Here is a 19919-nt window from a genome sequence, read left to right as displayed (position 1 = left end):
AATGTAACTTATTTTCCATCTAAGACTGACTGTGCTTTTTCCTCTGTGTAATAACTCACAGTGTAAGTCAGAATTCTGCTAGGCCTGAAATCTCTGTCTGAGTGAACGAAGAGTATCATCTCTTTAAAGCCAGTGGGCCAACATACCTTTATTATTCTGTTCCACACTACTGTATCCATAGCGTAGTAATACTTGGGCTTGCCTGAAGCCACCTGCCTTTATTACGTTAGCTAATATTTTCAAGTGGCAGCCAGTACTTCCACCTAAGACAAAGCCCCGTTTTGCTCTGCTTACACTGAGATGCTCCTGCTAGAAGCAACGTTACTCAGATTAGCAAGACTAATGGAGCGTCAGAAAAGGCGTTTTTTTTTTTTTTCCCCACTGTGCCCTCTTAATGCTCGGGCATACTGACTGACTGACTGATGGTCTTCCCTTTCCTGTTACACCTCATGTGCTCAGGGATTTTTGGGAGAAAAATCTTCAGGTGAAGAGGGGTCACACTTCACTGAATGCTGACCTGAGCTTAGGACTGTTCTACCTCTGGGAAGGAAATCTTAATCAGGAAGACTTTAAATGTGGAGAATACAACTGGCACAGTACCATAAAAGTTGGAAAAGCATTTGGGTTGAACAGAGGTTATATTTTGTGATTGGAGAGTGGCATTAGCTACTGTATCTGTGAAGTGTAAAATACCTGCTGCTGCTGGAGATATTAAAGGTAACACTGTAATAAAAATCTGTGAACTGTATTTTTCACGGTTCACATGTCAGGCACAACACACCAGCCAGACATCCACATCAAAGATTTATGAACAGGCAGGCAGACACCTAATATGCGTGAGCTAACTTTAAATCAATTGCTCAAAGCTTACTGAACACTAATCTGTACTCTTGCAGCACAGGATGATTACACATGGCATGGATTATCAACAGCGTCACACGTTGCCATGACTTGATTTTGTTTAAGCCTCCATGATAAAGCTATCTCGATTGGAATAATAAGTACAAAGGAATAAAATTTATGACTCTTTCAAACATTCTGTTGTTAGCTAATGGTACAATTTCTGTCACAGCTGAGCTATTGTAGGACTTATCACTTTTTATAACTATCCTTTTCTTACTACGTCCTTCTGCACATCAACTTGGTGCGTACCATGTAAGCTTCTGCAGTGGAGACTTGAGTGGGTCAGATCTCACACAATAAGCAGAAGTGTCCTTCAGCTGGGTGTCTCTTTTCGATTCTTTGCAGCTAGAGTTGTACCTTGTGTGTAAGCAACGCTGTGCCTTCTCTTTTTCTCTGTGACTCCCTGCGCCAGATATAGCCGGTCAGCGTGATTTGCGGCTAGGAGGATCTGGACTGTGTAGTGGAGCGAAGCCACTGCAGCTTGTTCAGGCTAGGGTTTAATCCAGGGACCAAGGAAATTCAAGGCACTTGCCCCAGAGAATTCAGGGATTTCAAAGTAAGAAATTCACAGGTGTTTCAGTGAAAATCCTAAACATATTACAGTAAGTAAGTTTAAACAAAAAAGTGAAGCAATACAGTTATTCAATAAAACAGGACTTATAGATCAGTACTTGTAAATCTAATACTTACAAACTTGAGAGAAAGAAGTCAGGACTTCTAAGTCGTAAATTCCAGGTTCCTAAAAGGCATAATCAGTTGCTCAGCTTTAGTTACTTTTCAAAGACTTAGGTCCTTTGACACCTCTGACTTCTGACACAGTCTCACCTAATACCATTTTCTTTAATTCTCTTTCAACCTGCATTACTTAGGCTGATTTCATTAATATGCTTTGAAGTTCCTTAAGACCTACTATTACTATAAAGCAACCTAGAGCCGAACAGACTATGGGCTGAGGGTGAGCCACCTTGAAGGACCCCTTGCTAAAGGAGACCCAGTGGAAGGCATTTGCTAATTGCACATAGCTACACTGTCTCTGTCATGCCTCTAGGGTATGCATACTGGTAGGGTCTGACATATCAGATGCACATATGCTCTCAGCCCATTACTTGAGGCACAGGAAGGAGACGCTGAAGAAAGTTTCATGTTTGGTGGTAAGACCTGAGACATCTGGGATCTGGATAGGTGGTAATGTCTCCTAAGTGTTCAGCATTTGGAAAACTGAAGCCACTGGCTCAGACATTCCCAAATTGTTGAAATAATAAAAAGGTACAACTGAACCAAATTCTCAGCTGGAAAATTGGAAGGTGAAATTCTCTTCTGCTTATGCTTCAGAAACAGTGGGAGTTCTGCTCTTAATGTCAGAAGGGCTTGATTTCACCCCAAAGAGCTGAGCCAGATCCTTAGCTAGAGATTTAGACATTAAGCTGCCAGCTACGATCCAGGCTGCCGAGTTTTATTCTGATCTTCATAGAGTCAGCAGTCTTTTAGAAAAAGTTCTGTAACAGATTCTTTTTTTAGTCCTGGTTGCAGCAAAATGACCCAAGTTATTTTGAAGTTTTTATATTTATAAAGAGGGGCTGTAAGGTTAGGTGGAAATTGAATGCTTCAAAGTAAGGAGAACTTTTCCTGTTTTTTTTTTTTTTTTAAAGTATCTTCAGTGCATGTACCCCATGTAGAAAGTACTCAAATCTGTCTCTCTGTGGGAGCCAACTGTAATCAACTCAACAGCCTGTCAGATGCTGCAGGTTGGGACCACACAGCTGTGCCTTTCTCACGACCACACCTAACCTTTTCAATAGTCTAATCACTAGGATAAAAGTCTCTTTGAACTGAATGTCAGCTTATTGATTGTGCTAAGCCAGAGCATGCACATTTAATATTGTTCTCCGTGTGTGTAACAGCTCCAGTTCTGCGATTACTAAGCTGGATAATCAATACTCAAACTATTAACACTTGCTGTATGAGGATGTTAAACAGAAATATGTGTGCCTGTGCATACATGTAGGCACACACAAGAAATGCAGGGTCAGGCTGTCATTTCATATTTAACTTCTCAAGTGAGATGGATATTGCTAAAATAATTACAAAATGCTTGTACAAGTATGAAGTCACATGCTATTTTCAGACAGACAATAGATAAACTACAGTACATTGCTGGTGAAACACTGTGAATATGTACATAATCATAAGACAGTACAGAAATTTTAATGTGATAATTCTGTTCTGTTTAGTTGAACAGACTAGCATTATTAGATACCTTGGAAAGACACGGCAGTAAATCTGGTAAAGTAACTGTGTCTTTAACACTGAATTACTTATACTCTAAATGAATTAAGGTGGTGCAGATAAGATGGCAGCCTTAATGTTTAACTTTTATGTTTCTATAAAATTGTGGCTAAAAGCAAGTGGTTAAATTATTACTATATCTCCTGAGAAAGTGCATAGAGTATCTGTGTTTGGGGTGTATTGCTATAATGTTGAGCTGTCTCGGCAGAGATTGAGTCTTCAGTGTGTAAGGGTCCATGCAAACTCATTGTAAAACGTAGCCAGTGCCATGAAGTTGTTCTAGACAAAAAAGAGAAGGCTGAAAACAGCTTGGCCTGTGCAATAGAGTGAAGCAGTAAGCTCGGAGGCAGTGGCAGAACCAAGCATACTATTCCTGACTTGTAGTGTGCTTCATCCACTAAACCGAATTGTTGCTTGTGTGAAGAACGCCATTCAGTAAAGCACTTGAGCGTATCCTTGTCTTAGAAGCCAGTGGAACATCCCATTTCCTCTGGGATTAAGGGTGTTTCAGATACTGAGCTGATGTGTCTGGACTTCCTCTAACAGTTTTCACTTGTGCAGCCATCCCCCGGACTTCTTTGGCCACTGTAGGACTGAAGCTTCCATACTACCCAGGGTTCTTTTAACATTTATGTGTGAATTTACTTTCTGAATGGCTTGCATAAGACACCTGGGCTGGAAGCTCTTCAGCACATATTCTGGTGATGGACAAGTCACAAGAGATAGGCCTGGCGCATCTTTAATCACCTTGGGCAGAAGTAGCAATCTCATGTGCAACCCAAGTGCATGTCCCAATGGAAAACACCACTGATTTTTAAGTCAGAGTTTACTTTTCCTTGTCCTGCAAGAGTGAAATTGTAGGGTTTGAGCCGTAAAATGGATCAACTTTAATCAGAGTTTAGTTCTAAACTCTCTTGTTAAGATCCCACATGAAACACACTTTCAGCTTTGGAGTTTATTTCAGCACTAGACGCTCAACCTAGTTTCTTTTAAAGGTAGGAGGGATTTAAGCCAGTTGATCGGACAAGTACAGGATTAACATGCACATGACATGAGATGACAATTATGTGAGCATTCTAAACTCTAAAGAGGAAGTCCAGCCCAAACCACTGTGGCTGTAGTTCAGTGATAAGAGCACTTTAGTGACAGTATAGGCTTGCAGAAATGTCATGTTTCCACAGGTGTTTGATTGTGCTTCCATGACACAACTTGCTGTCCCCGGGGCAGTGCTGGCGGCAGGCTCTGGGCTGAGGGAAGGAGGGCAACCAGGTTGCTGAGCTAAGGCACAGGGCACAGGGCACAGGCGGTTGGGGTAGGGCAGCAGGGACTGCTGAAGCCAGCATTAAGGACGTAGCCTTGGGGGACTGTGACCTGGGTTTCACTGTTGTGGTCTAAACTACATGCTGAGAACCCTGGGTTCAAGGGTCAGTAAAAGTTCTTCATAGTCCTCCAGTCTTTCCCAAGTAATTTCTTCCCATATTGTCTAACTCTGCTTCTCTGTTAAAATTATCCAAGCTTCTTTCAGGAGAAGTTTAGGTATGACATTTGCTTACAGATTAAATTGAGAACTACTGTTAATCTTATTTTATATTCTGTTTGTATTGAGTCTCTCAATGTTAAAAATACTAACATGCCATATGATATATGTCATTATAGTACACACTTATCCAGGTGGAAAGAGCCAAACTGTCTCTAATATAAGTAATCCTGATGTAATAATCGCTGTATTTGGATCATGGGAAAGTTAGCCAAATGCATGTTCAGATTAATATTGATCAGAAAATAATCCTCTCCTGCCTTCCCAATAGGACTAATAAAGATGTGGAACTCACGGCCACAAGACTGGGAGAACAAACTATATAGCAGAATTTGAAGAAAGATTATGTATTTGGATGAGTAACAGCATCCTCTGCATTAGCTAAGATATGAAAATGTGACGGGGAAAGCATTTCTTAAGTTTAAGGCCATAAACTGGAATTAACCCTTTGAAGCCCTGGATAAACTTTGCCTGTAGTTTTATGGACATTTTTGCTTGTACCTTCTTAAACTGCCGTGGGAAACAGGATGCTGCACAGACCTTATTTTTTAAGAGTGCTCAGAGGAGCATGTTTGTAGACCGTAGTTCAGGCCTTTTGAAATCCAGTTTTTGGGTGCAGGAGGGTTAGACTACCAGGTGAGAGTTCAAGAAGCAAAAAGGACTACTGTTTGCCAGTGATATTTTGTCAAGCTGTCATGAAAGCAGGCCTTTGGATGCTATAAGGAAAGACATCGCAGAAAAATGCATCCATTCATTGGTTACACAGCTAATACAGAAAAGGAGAGCATAGTAGTAAATTCTGTGTGCTTCCTTCTGCCTTGAGAAACAGTAAGGCAAATAACTGGCTAAAAGTGGCCCTTTAACCAAGTTGCGCGTGTACCTTGCGCTTAAGAACAGCAGTTTGCAAACAGGAGAAGGTACCAGGAGATGGCAGCATCCACCAAGGCCTCTGCATCTGCTCGCCTTGCCACTTGGGATCATGATCACACATTTAGTTTCCTGGTACTGTGGGACCTCGTTATCTGGAGATTGCTACAAAATCTTCTGTTTGGGTTGGTTTTGCCAGCCTCTTTGTTAAATGTTAGTATAGCAGCCCGATAGTTTGTATCTGTTGGGCTCTGTGATCAAAGGGTCTTGTAAGAAAAAGGCCTGCCAAGGTGACAGGGTGAATTCAGTGCTGTGAGCCTCGTTTATATTTTTCGCTGCCTCACCGGAGGAGTGTGGTTTTGTTTTAAAGCTCTATAAGGAGTGAAGGATGATTTACAGTTGTATGTGAAAAAATGGAAGAGCTCCAGAGACTAAAGGAGGAGGAGAATGGATTACTGATTTACAGAGCCAGTCTGACCTGTTCCCCAGACTCGGGTACAGTTTTTTAAAGTGACAAAATTAGAAGCAGTTTAGTTTGCAGAGCCAGCTTTTCAGGGCTGGATTTTCAGGGGTTTCTATGAACCTTGAGAATGCAGCTAAATTTTGTCACCTCACTCCTCTCGACTTAGGTGGAAGTTAGGAACAGTATCAGCATCCATCAGAGTGCAAATACTTGCAAAAACCTGGACCTCAGAGGAAGACTTTTTTTCCCTCAGCCAACTGGTTTTGTGGTAATGATCTATGAGCCAGTGTTCTGCGAGACTTTTTCAATCCAATCTGAGGTTGGCTGCGTTTCAGCAGTGTTTATATACATATGTGCTTTAGGAGGAAAGGAAGTGTGAAGACATAAACACAGCATTTATTGTTATGTAGTCATTACAACAACTGCTTCTGTTATTAAAAATACAAAGTGTGCTGGTATTGCTTTTTGCTGCGTTCCAAGACAGCAAATGTAGACATGTCATCTGTTCTCTAGTGCATTTTATTTGCTTATTATTTAAAGATTCCTTGAACTTTTTATTATATATATTTGTGCTGCTTGTTTTGATATGCGATGGAGATTTAGAAGGCTTCCTTTTTTTTTTCTTTACTGTAGAAATTTCAGTAATGTGTAATTCAATCCTCCCTAGTATTTCTGTGAGGACCTCTGAAAGGCGTATGGGATATTAATGTTTAGATTGTAACCTTTGAGGAGATGAGCTTGCTTTTTCACATAGGACCCACTGCCATGGGGCCACTGAGGTTCATACTGAGGCTATGGGCCAGCATTCAGGTTAGACTAAGGGGTCTCTTAGATACTTTTCTTTCTTTTCTCTTCCTCTGCAGGATGGGATTTGGCCATGCGGGGCTGAGCACCGGCCATCAGTGGCCAGGGCCTCTGCCCTTCATCACAGCAGAGGCACAGGGATTTCCCAGGCACCAGACTCTCTTGGCCTAAATTAAAGCTGTATGTCCGTGCAGCTCTAGTGTATGCCACTGGTGTGAGACCTTTAAATCAATGACGATTTAGGAATAGCAAAGCACTGGCCTGTCATTGCTTATGCAGCAGCTCAAAATGCCATGGAGGTGACCTATCTTTTCTTCTTATGGCAAGGGTGAATAATTGGACAGGAAGGTGTCAGAGATGATTCTCATTGCAGTTTTTGACTAACAGATAGTTCATACACACAGGGGAATTCCCCGCAAGCTGGCTGTGTCCACTTAACTCCACTCATGCAGCACAGGTGGGCCTGAAGCAGACGAAAAGATCCAGCACTCTCTCTGTTCCCTGGAAGCTGGTCTGATCTGCTCAGGCAGGGCTCATAAACAAAACAGCAGCAAACCTCAATCCTGAAATAAGAAAGCCTTTTAAGATTTTTTTTAACTTTCCTCAGAAGGTGATTATCAGGAACTTTGTACCAGATGCTGTGGCAGTATTGAATGGGGTTTATCTAGGTAGCATCACAGCCAGTCTTTTCTCCAGCAAGTTAATAGGATGGCAAAAGTCCTTTGAATACCGCTGAAGTCTTTGAAAGTGTGCAAAAGTCCTTTGGATTTATTGAAGGCTAATCAGTATGCCATTAACAAAGAACAAAGCAAGCCTAATGAAGATGAAAGATTTGAGAAGTTTGGTTTTTTTTTTTTGTGGTGGCTTTTTTTTCCCATAAACACTTATCCCTGTTGATTGGGTACAGTGTGTTAACAGGCTGGTTATCAAATGAACTGGAAACTGTTTTTGTGTGTTGAATTAGCTCCTTTCATTTTTTGTCTGTCAGGGTTTCCTTCTTAAATGCTGGTTTTACCCCAGTTGTTAAAATGCTCATTTAGCTAAAATTTCGCAATCTAATTCTTTCCTTGAAGAGATACTTTAAATGTCCTTTACCTAGTCAACAAAACTTGATTAAAATCAGCATGGGTGTTTTTTTCCCCAAACTCCTCTCTCCTCTTCTTAATTAAAGGAATGTCCAAAAATAGCCCTTTTGGATACTCTACGTGCATGTGTCTGTCTAGGAAAGCAGCATTCATTATAAATGTCAATTTCCAAGCTGTTTGTCCACAGTATATGGACTGAGATTTATAATTCAATTGCTGGACTATAAAGCATGTCTTACTATGTGAAGATTTAAAAAAAAAGTAGTATAGTAGTGAAAAGTCATTGCACTCATTAGTGGAACCTCAGGTTCTGCCTATGCAAGGTGAAGTCTTATGTGCAGAAAACTGAAGATATAACTTTTACTACATTTAATGATCAGTGGAGATCATAGAGTCTGGGTGTTTTGGCACTTGGTCTAGCAAAATACCTCTTACAATTAGCAGGGCACTTACCTTCTCTGAGCACCAGCTACCAGAAGTAACACACACATGCACGTGGATGAAAGTTGCATCTTCCTAATACGCAGACAGATGGATGCAGGAGGATGATCACACAGTGAGGACACTAGGCAATAGTTTGGTTCCTGGCTCTTCCACAGCCGCCTTAATAATTTTCCCCCAAAATGGTTGAAGACATCTCAGTTGTACCTCAGTTTTCCACCTGTAAAAGCTGGCTTTTATTATGTGTTTCGTTATGTGTATACTCTCTGCTGGTGTCTTGTGGTGCTCCCACAGTACATGTATATTGGTGTATATGTATGCATTCATACATCTCCTATTATTATGGGCCACCATGTACAAAGGCTGAACCTGAAATCAGTCTAAGAGACACTAGTTTTTGTACGCTCTGGGGCTGCCTGCAGTGCTGACGCTGACCTTTAAGCTGTTGCAGATATCCTGTGTAGATCACAAGCTGGGAATTGTGTTTCTCACAAAAGCGTGCAAGTATTTAAAAGATTTAAAAGAATGTATTACCTTCTCTATAGGTGCAAATCTTTCTATAAGTGCCAAAGCAGTCAGTTAGCTTTTTGGTTAAGGTGATGGGGGCCTTCTCATGGCATGTCCTTGTCTACTGACTTCAGTTTGCTAGGCAGCCTGCAAACTCTCTTCCCCACTAGAATCAGAGTTCCTAGTGAATTGAAGTCCCTGATGCTTCCTGTGAAGTATACTGGAGAAATCGCATTTGCAGTTACAGTGGTACTGACGTGTAGATATGGCCTTACGGTGAGGAAAACATGCAGCACCTACGTCAGTGTGAGCTGTGTGTGCATGCCTGCATATAAAACCAAAATGTCTTCTGTGCTGTTATGAAGGAAAAAAATGGTGTGGTAATCCCATTTTCTGCAGTGTAGGGGATTTTATGTAGGCTGGAGGATGGGTATAGTTGGGTCTGGGCTGGCCTGTAAAAGCAAATAAAAGAGATCAAATATCTGTGATGTAATAAATCATTGCTATTTGAGCTGCTAACACTGATTGCCTTATCCTTTCCCAACTGCAAAATCCCCATAGAAAAACTGGCCTTTTATATGGCAGTGGGGTGATTGAAGAGCACATGTACCATCAGTTACGCTGGCCCAGCTACTCAGTGGTAACCTTCAGGCAACAGTGACTCCTTCGCTTTTTGCCATGTGGCTGTTTCACCACTTCACTGCATGCAAATTCCCCTTCACTCTTCATTAGTTACTCTCTACTACTGCAGTCTGCAGTACCTGATACAGATTGCACCTCCCTTAATGCCGTACACTGATTGCTCTTTACTCAGGTGGTTAGGTTGGGCGGCCTTACGTAATGGACTAGCATTGGGATACTATGGTGAGTCTCATGAGCTTGCCATATAATGAAATGAGTTTCAAAGTCTTTGTTAATATTTAGCTTTCAGCATTGAGGAGGCTGAACTATTGATTTGTGTTACTTTTTCTCTGCTGTACAGGAAAAGGTAAAGAATGTCTGTATCTAAGTCTGTTGAAAAACAAGCAGTGGAGGCCTAGGATGTCTGAGTTTTTCTGTGCTGGAAAAGAAGCTATTGGAAATATACTTTAAAAAACCCCACATAATGAGACTATTACAATGCTTTATGCAGTCAAACTTATATGAGCGCTGCAGTTCACAATGCATCATGTTCTTACTGTATACTGACTGCATGCACCTTCCAGTGGTGTTTCGTATAAATAATACAGTATTGTATTTCAGCTACAGTTCTGTAACACTGCAATTGCAAACAAGTCCAATGACCAAAAAGCCTGAACACTGCTAAGCTTAAATAGGACCTGTTTTAGGACAGCGTTCATATTTATGTTCTAAATACCTGCCAGGAAATTTATGTGATTTCTTCAGCAATGAGGAAAAATTTACTAATGTTGCTATTTTCAAAGATTCTTTTGTTTTGGAAGCTTATTGAGGAACATGGAGGGGATCTAACAAAAATCAGAAAAAGCAGTAGATTTTGGAGTATTAACACTGGCACTGGGTCCTTAGCTCATTCTGTTGTATGTGGATATTGCAAAGGACTCAAAACAGATGTAATATGAGCAACAACGCTATGTGATTTTATGCCTCTCCACCTAGAAAACATAGTATAGGATAATAGATAATAGTCTGATTTTCAGACATGCTCAGCACTAGCAACCTCAGCTGAAATGAAAATGGAAGTGATAGCTGCTCAGCGTGGCTGAAAATGGGGCCATTAACGCCAGACCTAAAACTGCAATCCATTGTGTTTGCTGTTTAAGGTCAGCACCTCAAGCTTCCTCCAAACAATGTCTTTTTAGTTTTAGTATTTATGTTACAGAGGCACAAGAAAAGCCATCATTAAGGATGCACTTCAATTTTTCTTTGAGTCTTCTATCTCTTTCAGCCTCTATCCACAAGCAAATTATTTTGGAAATTTGAGAACAATCTGTTTAGTCATTTTTACAGTAGGCAAGAGTGGTGGTGAGGGGATATTTTCATAGTTCCTCTTGTTGATACCTTTCTTTTTTTCAGAGCATCGTTATGTTGAGAGCAGACAATTGAAGAATAGCAGAATTCAAGGCCTATATTCACTTGAGCCCTTCAGTGGGACATCGTTGATTTATTCCAGTTGAACATACAGCCCTCGTGCACGATTCTCTATGCTTAGTCTAGTGACAAAGCTGAAAATGACCCAGACTACTTGCTTACTTGCAATCAGCAGAATCTGAAGGCAGAGTCAAATTCAGCCCTTCTGCACCTTCTCTGCACCTCTGCTGAGACTGTGTGTGGCTGTGACTAGAGAGCATTACCTGGCAGTTATACCTGTTCTTGACAGAGGACCAACTGTACAAAACACACCTTGGCTATCAGAACAGGTGATTAGAATTATTTTAGTGTGTTAGGTGAACAAACGTAATGCTGAAAGAAGTGTGAGAAAACTTAAGAAGAAGCCAAACCATATAAAGACAATTTTATACATCTCTCTATATATGTAGAGAGAGATGTATTCTATATTTAGTTGTGTGTAGTTCGGTGTTCGTCTCCTATTCCTGTTACTGTGAAACAGAAGTGGGTGGGAGCTGGAGGTGGGAGACAATATGAGAGCGTCGTGGAGGAGCAAAATGCAAGATTTGGGATAGGTGTCAATGCAGGGAGGAAAGCAGACTCTCTGAATTAGGTTTGTGAGGGTACTGCAGAGGCTAATAAAAATACTGAATTTAAGGCAGGAGAATAACCATTTGATCATTTATATAGTGGCTCTTCAAGCCATGAGACAGAGCAAAGATATTTTCAGAAGTTTTAGTAGTATCTAAAAATTAACCTCCTTTCTTCAAGCTCATGAAATGGATTCTGATGTGGAGAGGAGCTGGCTTTCTGAGTAAAGGGGTATAAATGACAATATCAGTAAAACACGTACAAACTTAATAAAAATGCTTTACAGTAGGTTTCTGTGTGATGTTAGATGTATGATGGTGTGATGTTAAAAAGTTTTATTGGGATTCACTCAGGTTGTCCTGTGCGATTCACTTCTGGCTCTTCCACACTGGTAATGCCAAATTCGTGGCAAGAAAATGACTGTGCGTGTCTGTATGTGCACGTGCTGTTAATGCTTAAAAACTAAATTACCTTATGTAACGAATAATTTCACCATTTTCAAAGTTTTGAAGGCATGTCCTGTGCTATGGAATGTGGTAAATATTCCGGTAAATTGTTTCATGATATAAGTCGAATTTTGAAAAGTTTAATGTGCAGTCCGTGTGTGGGCGTTTGTTTATCTGCTTCCATAATTCCTCATCTTCTAGTCTACGTATTCCTCTTGTCAAAAGTAAAATCATGTTGCACACTGTTAAATAGTAATATTTTACACTTTATATTATGTAGTGTCTTTCATCCAAGCTTCTCATGCCCCTTTAGTTATTAATTAAGCTTGATAATCCTTGTATGGCATAGAAAATATTATCCCCGTATAATAATGGTTAAACAGGATCACAGAGTAGTTTAACACTTTTCTGTAGTGGCATTGTCATTGCTGTTTCAAGGATGTGTTTGTTCTGAGTTAACTGTCTTCCTATAAAATCTTGGCGGACTTGGTAGTTTTTATTTCAGTACATCTACTCAAGGTCAATCCTGGAAATGTTTGTGAGTGTGTAGGGGTGACCAGAACTTGCTATGTTTAGTTTAATAAACTACCTGTGCTTTCTCTCTACCAGTTTTTCTGATGGCAAGATGCACTCTTTTGAAGTGAGAAGGTAGCCAGTAAGTCAGTCAGAAATTGAATGAGGAATTCTCATGCTTGGGCAATGGTTTTAAATACTATGCTGTTCTCTTGCAGAGTGAATATTTAATATATAACTGAACAAACTCACCTTCCTCCAACTTTTAAATGTCTAAAACTATCGAGATAGTATTTGAATTCTTTTCTTTTTCAGCTTAACCCACACTATCCGGAAGGTAATAATGAAGGAAAAGCTTTGGTAAGTGGAATTTGTACATTGCATATAATCCAGAAAATACTGTATCATTAGCCTAATAAAGCTCACCATATGAAAGCCCTTTATAGCTTTCTTTTTACTTGCATGTAAAGGACTTCATCTGCTTCATGCCTCGTGTTAGCTCGTCAGCGAAAAGGAGGCTCTCTACTTGGATGATGATCTTACTACCAGTGGGATTGTCTTCTGTATCCCGTGTAAACTAGAGTGCAACTCAGAGCTATTGTTACAGAAAATTTTCCCTTGCATACAGGCAAACTCAGCAGTAATGTTGCATTTCTGTCCTGTACTGCTTAGGGGATTATCCTGAGGTTTTTTTAGTGAGCTACAACTAGGGAAATGTTAGGAAGCTTATTCAAATTCTGCATCAGATTAGCATTCATTGGAAGTTGGTTTTGCTTGGTGATTGCAAATATGAAATGGATTAATTCTTCTCAAATTAGACCTATTACCTCATGGCAAATACCACTAGCCTCTTTAGAAGGAAAACCAGGGATTAGCAAGTCTGGTTACTTAAATACTGATACCCACAAGCCTCTAAGTAGTAATAGCATAATGTAGGCAAAAAATGTCTCTGGCCAAAGTTAGCTTTCTACCTGTGGTGAGCCCTGCTTCATTTTGGGTTTAACACATCTTATGTTGGCTAATGCCAGTGACTTGAATAGGGAGTGCTGATGAGGTTTGAATTTGTAACCAAACAGTTAGGGCATAAGACTGAGACATTGTCTTTATTCCATGATAGAGATGCAACAGAAGGTTTGATTTGTTTAACCTAGAAACCTCATCATATCCCAAGTAACAATGATTAGGTATGTAGTATGGAGCTTTGCTAGGGTGGCTCTGTCAGTAAGGGACATGAAAGATCACCTTACCTACGCAACAAAGCTGGCTGGCAAAACCACAGTCTGGCTGCCTGTGCAAACAAAGGCAGTGTGGCCCCACTGCTGTGGCACCTCCTGCAGCTGGCATGACATGGTGCTCCCACGCCATGTTGCATGGTACCGCTGCAAAGCGGGAGGCTGTTCTAATGGAGATGAGCCCCTTGGGACACGTTTATCGGTTGAACATGGCTCTAAATCTAAGAATCTGCTGAGATTCTTTTTATTAATTGTACTGAGTGCATGCAAGCATATATTCAAGCTTAGGCTGAGCCCTGCTGCACTTCGAAGGGGAAAGAGCTTGAACTCTAGCCTGACAGCGTAGCAAGGATCCAAGTTGTCCTTGCTGCAGCATGGATGGGTTGGGCATGAAGGTAGGTGCTCTGTATCTAGGCTGCCTGCTGCAATCATAGACAAAGTGCATTTAGACCTTTGCCTTGTCTGTAATTTAAAGGTAAAATGTTAGATCGTGCTAGCTAATTCTAACTAATGAGGGAAGGCCAGGCATGTTGTGATTTATAACATGTGAAGGAAGTGGAGTTAAAATCCTGGAGGAATCTCATTCTTACTGAGACAACAAATGCTCCAAAAAAAAAAAAATCATTATCAGATTCGTGAGATTGCCTTGAAAACCCTGAGATCTTTTTAGAAAAAAACAATTTTGTTTCTTTCTGTTTGTCTTCTGGCTTTTGTTCTTTTAAAGGACACATTTTCTAAGTTTTTCTCTGCATGAGGAAGAATCATTTTATTTATTTTTTTTTAAATGCAAACCAAGATTCTCACATAGTCACATTCCTTCAGGACTGCGAGTTTAATAAAAATAAAGAATATTGTGAGAGTTGGCAACATTGGTTTCCCTCTTCCCTGGTATTTGGCGTTAATAGTAATACAGCAATAACTAAGCTGGCCAGAGAAAATAGATTTCTCTCTCGTGAAAATATGGAAGTTCTAATGGTTGTTTCTTTTTTGCATTGGAATGAATTTGAGGCCCTTGAAATTTTCTAATTGGATAGGAGACTTCTTCTAGAATATCCCACTGGGTAGGGTGCTTGCTTGGAAATGCTCAGGTTCATGTTCTTGCTCTCTGAACTGCAGACTTCATCTCTCATAGAGTACATCTACTTTAATATTTTAGCTCATATCATGACTGCACGTTTGAATCAGATCTCCTGATTATTGCCTCCTTATGTCGTTCCAGGCATAAGAGTAGGCACAAGAGTAATCTGAACAGGAATCTTATGTTACAGGTGACTACCCTAACAGTTTGCCTCAACCATCCTGGGTGTTGGTTTTGACCAAAAATCCAGACAAGAGAAATCTGACTAGGCAAATATTTCCATTGAAAATTTAACCAAAACTGATATGTCTATGTGGAAATTTTGGTTTACACAGTCAGCAGTGTCATGTGAAAAATATTTTATGGAAGAATCCCTATCAAGTTTTGCTCACACTTCCATATAGATCTGAGCCTATAGGCATTTTTAGCATGGCATAAATCCCTTTGGATCCTTCACCCCTTTATAGTCTTGTTGGAAATAGCATGAGTCAGCAATGGCTATTTTAAGTCTTTGTTCTGGGCATAAGCAACTGAGCAGAAAGCTTTGCATCCCTGTTCAGGTTTTTCTTTTCTGTTAGGATGAAGCAGCGCTTTGAAGTATCCGTCAAAAGTGTAAGACTCTTATGATAGTTGGAGTTGTTCTTGAAGGGGCAGCTATGTCTGCTTCATATCCAACACGTATGTAACCTGGAGTACACGGCTTTCTTTACACCACAGTTTTCATCTGGTGTTTCTCCTGCCAGCTGACTGTCTAACTGAGTCACTGGAAAGGCATCTTCTTTTTCAGCTTTTGAACCAATTAATTTCAAAGTACTGCCTGCGAACTAAAGCTACTTTAGAGGGGGAGATGGAAGTGAGCCTACCCCAGGATAAAGTCTGATGACCAGGGAGAAATGGGAGAAATGGGAGATGTATATTCGAGTCTTTTCTACTGAAGGAAGAAACTGAGACTGCAGCCTGGGTTTTTCTTCTCACTCTTGAGTCTGTTGTAGAAAAGGTACCAACTTCTTCTCTATCAACTGAATTTTAATAAAAGGCACAGCTACCTGTGCGTTTTGTGTTAAACCTTAACTGGTAAATGTGCAGCAGGGTTTCTGGTGCATGCTCGCTGCCAGGGTTACAAGTCCTGGTCACAGCTGCTGAGGCAACTGTCAAGTTTAGGAAGCAACAGTAGAGAAGGGTTTTCTGTGGTGCAGTAGGTGGGATTCTGCCTAAGTCCATCTCTTCTTGCCTTGCCTTAAGTGACTTAGAAGTCTAAAATGGTTTTGGCCCTTGAGAACATAAATATTGCTGGAAGTCACTGGGACGTTTGTTCCCAAGCATTAAAGCTATGTTTGGACTGCGGTTTATTGGTCATTCAAGGGCCACTGCTTGAGATTCCAGCCAAATTGTCTTGTGGAAGATTGTTTTGATTTCTGGAAAAATTTGGCCTTAAAATGAGTTGATTAATGTTCTTCGTACACTTTTTTCCCACATCTAAAATCCAGAAGATTTTTTAATGTGAAGACTCTCCTCTAATTTAGGGTCCTTATCAAAGCCAGGCTTCCTAGCTCTTGCAATCTAGGAAAATGTAACGTAGAGTGCATCAAAACACAGTGCTCTGTGTTATAGATCCCATTAAACCCAAAACTGATGTATTTTATGCTGCAAAGTAGTCTATTATTTCCAGTCACACGAACGTACAGCATCTAGAAGAATGCTATAAACATTGGTGAAATGTCAACAACAGCTGGGAACCTGGCATTTGTTAGCTCCTTCATATTAAAAGGCTTTCTTTGGGTAGGTGGCTTAACTCCTTTTTTACTGCATTTTCATGAGAGAGCGCTAACCCTAAATATTTCCAAACTGGACTTTATTATTGAGATTTTTCTTAGGATTGAGATTGGTATTTACTTAATTTTCTTGTAAGTAAGTTGAGTGGTTATACCATGGACCTCTAGGTGCAATTTGACATCCCTCCTTTGACTTCTGTCTATCTATATTTATGTATGCCAAAAACACTCATCTAATTCAAAGTTTTCTTTCTTGCTTCCATCTCAAGTGATTTTTTTCTGGTAAACACTGTAAATCCATTTTTTTTTTTAATTTTACCTTCCATGAACTAAGATTATTAAAAAAACCCTCTTAATTAAAATTTCATAATGTGTAACACAAGTGATACAGTTCAAACAAGTGGAACAGGTTTGGGGATATTTTTTTAAAGGCTTGGTTAGGCATTAACCTGGCAATAAACAATCCGAAAAACATGCTTAAAAAAAAAAAACTTTGGCTTTAAAATGGCAGCGTCTCTGCTTATGTAAAGGCAGCAGTCAGACCACTTGAGAGGCTCTGCGCTCACAGGCGAAGAAGGGGAGACACGGATGCTGGCACATTATTATTATTCTGCTGCTGCACACGGGTCTGATTCAGCTCTGAAAACGCATACATTGTTTCTTACAGAATGTCTCTGGCTCCTAACAACAGAATTGCAACGTGATGTCTCTGCTAAAAATGCGATGACTCACAAATGAGTCAACAGTGAAGGTGTTATAGGAGGCTAACTGCTGTGCTGTCTGCCAGGGCTTCAGAGCATGCAGGAGCAAGGCTGGCCATTAATTTACTCGACTTTCTTTTCACAGAGAGTTTTTAAAATCATCTGACCTATGGAGTTCTGTTCACTTTGCTGCCCTGTGAAAATGCAGGTTTTACAAGAGCCTCCTAAACTGGGTTAACATTAAGATACCACAATGTGCTGGATTTAACAGGCATTTTCAGAACTCTGGCTGCTATTAAATTTAATTTCTGTTGAAGTCTGTAGTGCAGCTTAATGTATTCATACAGGAATAGGGCATTATCCTTGTCTGTCTCTATGCCACAAGAGGTGTCTTTACCAATTGTTTGCATTCTAAAAGAAAAGGTATTCCAGGTCTTGCATTTTTGTATTGTTTTTTGCAGTTAAAAGGACGGCCTCTCCATGAGCAAAACTCCATGCAAATCTCCTGAAGTTTTGGTGATGCCCAGCTGAGGTCAATAATGGGGTTTTGGGGTAGCTCACAGCTACCAGCAAATTATATTAAGAACTGTGAAGCAGGGTTATTGGCTGGGCTACAAGTCCCAGGAAAGACAAATCTGATTGTGCCTGGTTATGTTGTCTCTAATTACAGTGTAGGATTTGTCTCCTGTTACATTGAACTTGCCCTGCATGTTGCGAACACTGTATTATGTCTGGGTTAGTTTTTTTTTTTTTTAAGCTTTTTTTTTTTTAAATCGGTGTGATGTGCTGCAAGTCCACGTTGGTAGCGCAGTAGTTGTGGAATTGCGCTGTTAGCCTGGACTGGTATTTCTACTCCTCACCAAAATGGCTGTCGGTTTCCCTAAATATGATTCTTTTTTTGATCTCTCAGTCTTTGCACTCCTTCTAGTAGAGATTGAATCTGAACATGAGTCCCTTCCTTCTGGAAGAGCGCTCTGACCCTTGGTGGTATAGTAGGGGGATTTTTGGTTCCACCTGCTGGCAAAGACCTGTTGTGTGCATGAACACTGTATTTCACTGTGTTTCATGACCCACAGAACGTGCGTTGCCCACATCTTTGAGTCTTTTAACCAGTGAACTGACTACAGTGAGTGACATGACTCCACCTTCTTTACTTTGGATATGTCTCTGATTTGATTTGTCTACAGCCTGGGACTAGTTAGCCAGTAGTGTGGAATAACTGAAATTTTTTTTGTGCAGTGAATTTACTATTTGCTCAAATTGGTTTACCCACAGTTCTTGTATTGTCTTTACTTCTGGACTCCTAGCATGTAATTCATCTGCTTTTTCAACATGTCTTTGGAGTGCTTTCCTTATCTGTCACTGACCACATCGCTACCGTCTCTGAAACCCTTCATTGGCCTCCTCTTGGTACTCCTTCAAGTCAAATTTTCTTGCATTTGAGTCCCTTTATGATTTTCTTCCTCCCTTTTCTTCACTGAATCTGCTTTTTTTGGCTGCATCTGCTCATATGCCAGTTTCTTAGCTGGACAAATACCTTCCTGTTTTCTTCCATTTAGGTATGAAATGTCCCTTCTGAACTGATCATATTGTCTAATTAATTAGAAGTAGTCTGATGCTTTCTCTTCTTTCAGTTTCCTTGTATAGGCTCATCTGCAAATTTAATAATGGCTCGATTGAGGGCAGATTCTGATGACTGATTACTAATTTTAAGTAATCATGGGAAAATTTCTGTGTGTAATTGTGTGCGCTGTCTCTTTCTCTCACACACAATAACGTGCACATGCACTCAGATGTAAATTCAGACATAAATTCAAGCCTTGTATGTACCTATGTGATGACTGTATCTCTCTGTCTCTCATACTCCTTTTTTGTAATTTTTCTGAGCTCTCAAGGTAAGGATCACTTCTGTTGTTTATTTTTTACAATGCCTAATGCTTAACAGTCGTAATCCTAGTTGTGCTGTGAGGCGGGTCTGAGATCCTGATGTTAAGTTAGGAGAAGAGTTCTGAGGTTTGTGCTGGAGTCCAGTTTGGAATTGTGCAAGTCTGATTTTGTTCAGTAAAGCTTTGCATTGCAGGTAGCCCTGCTGCAGGCACTTGCCCTGTGTTGAAACATACTTTCTTTTTTTTAGACTAGAAGGCAGCTCTTGGTCATATGTCAGATCTGATTTGACAGGTACCAGGCCTGGTTGGCTGGATTTAGGCCTGGTGAGCCATTGCTGATTATCACATACAGCACCTATGCAATTACTGGTCAGGCTAGTGAGTGGGTGGAGCAGCCCCAAACTGCAGGATGTGCTTCCCCCAGAGCTAATGACTAGCGTGAGCTACTCATGCACAAGAGACGTGCCTGTGCCTTCTGTCACGGAAACCTGCACGTATGCATAGATGCTTCTGCTTAACGACCTATTGGAGATGGTCAGGCATTGTGTAGTGAGTGAATATAAAACACTTTGTTACAAGGTGGAATCTGGTTTCGTATTTTGATCTTTGTTTTTCCTGGGGCCTCAGTGAAAACATATGTGAGGATAAAGTGTCCTGTCTTCTTGTATACCAGCAATTTCAGTTTGGAATTGTAGCAGAGTGAGTAGATTCTGGGAAAACCTAACTAGATTTGAACATAA

General features: G+C 40.4%; 1 protein-coding gene across 6 annotated transcripts in view; it reads left to right on the top strand.

Annotated features, from left to right (window-relative positions):
- ITPR2 (inositol 1,4,5-trisphosphate receptor type 2) overlaps positions 1-19919 on the top strand; it is a 265055-nt gene that overhangs the window by 56957 nt on the left and 188179 nt on the right. For 4 of the 6 annotated variants that reach the window (XM_068950014.1, XM_068950029.1, XM_068950035.1 and 1 more), the window contains one exon: positions 12826-12870. The exons of the other annotated variants lie outside the window; for them this stretch is intronic. In XM_068950014.1, coding sequence (XP_068806115.1) covers positions 12826-12870 — 45 coding nt within the window. The remainder of the gene's footprint in view (positions 1-12825; positions 12871-19919) is intronic. 6 annotated transcript variants of the gene reach the window in all.

Source organism: Struthio camelus, chromosome 1 (genome assembly GCF_040807025.1).
Source record: "Struthio camelus isolate bStrCam1 chromosome 1, bStrCam1.hap1, whole genome shotgun sequence".
Taxonomy (NCBI): domain Eukaryota; kingdom Metazoa; phylum Chordata; class Aves; order Struthioniformes; family Struthionidae; genus Struthio; species Struthio camelus.
Note: the sequence above shows the minus strand (reverse complement) of the source record. Positions and strands in the feature narration are given on the sequence as shown.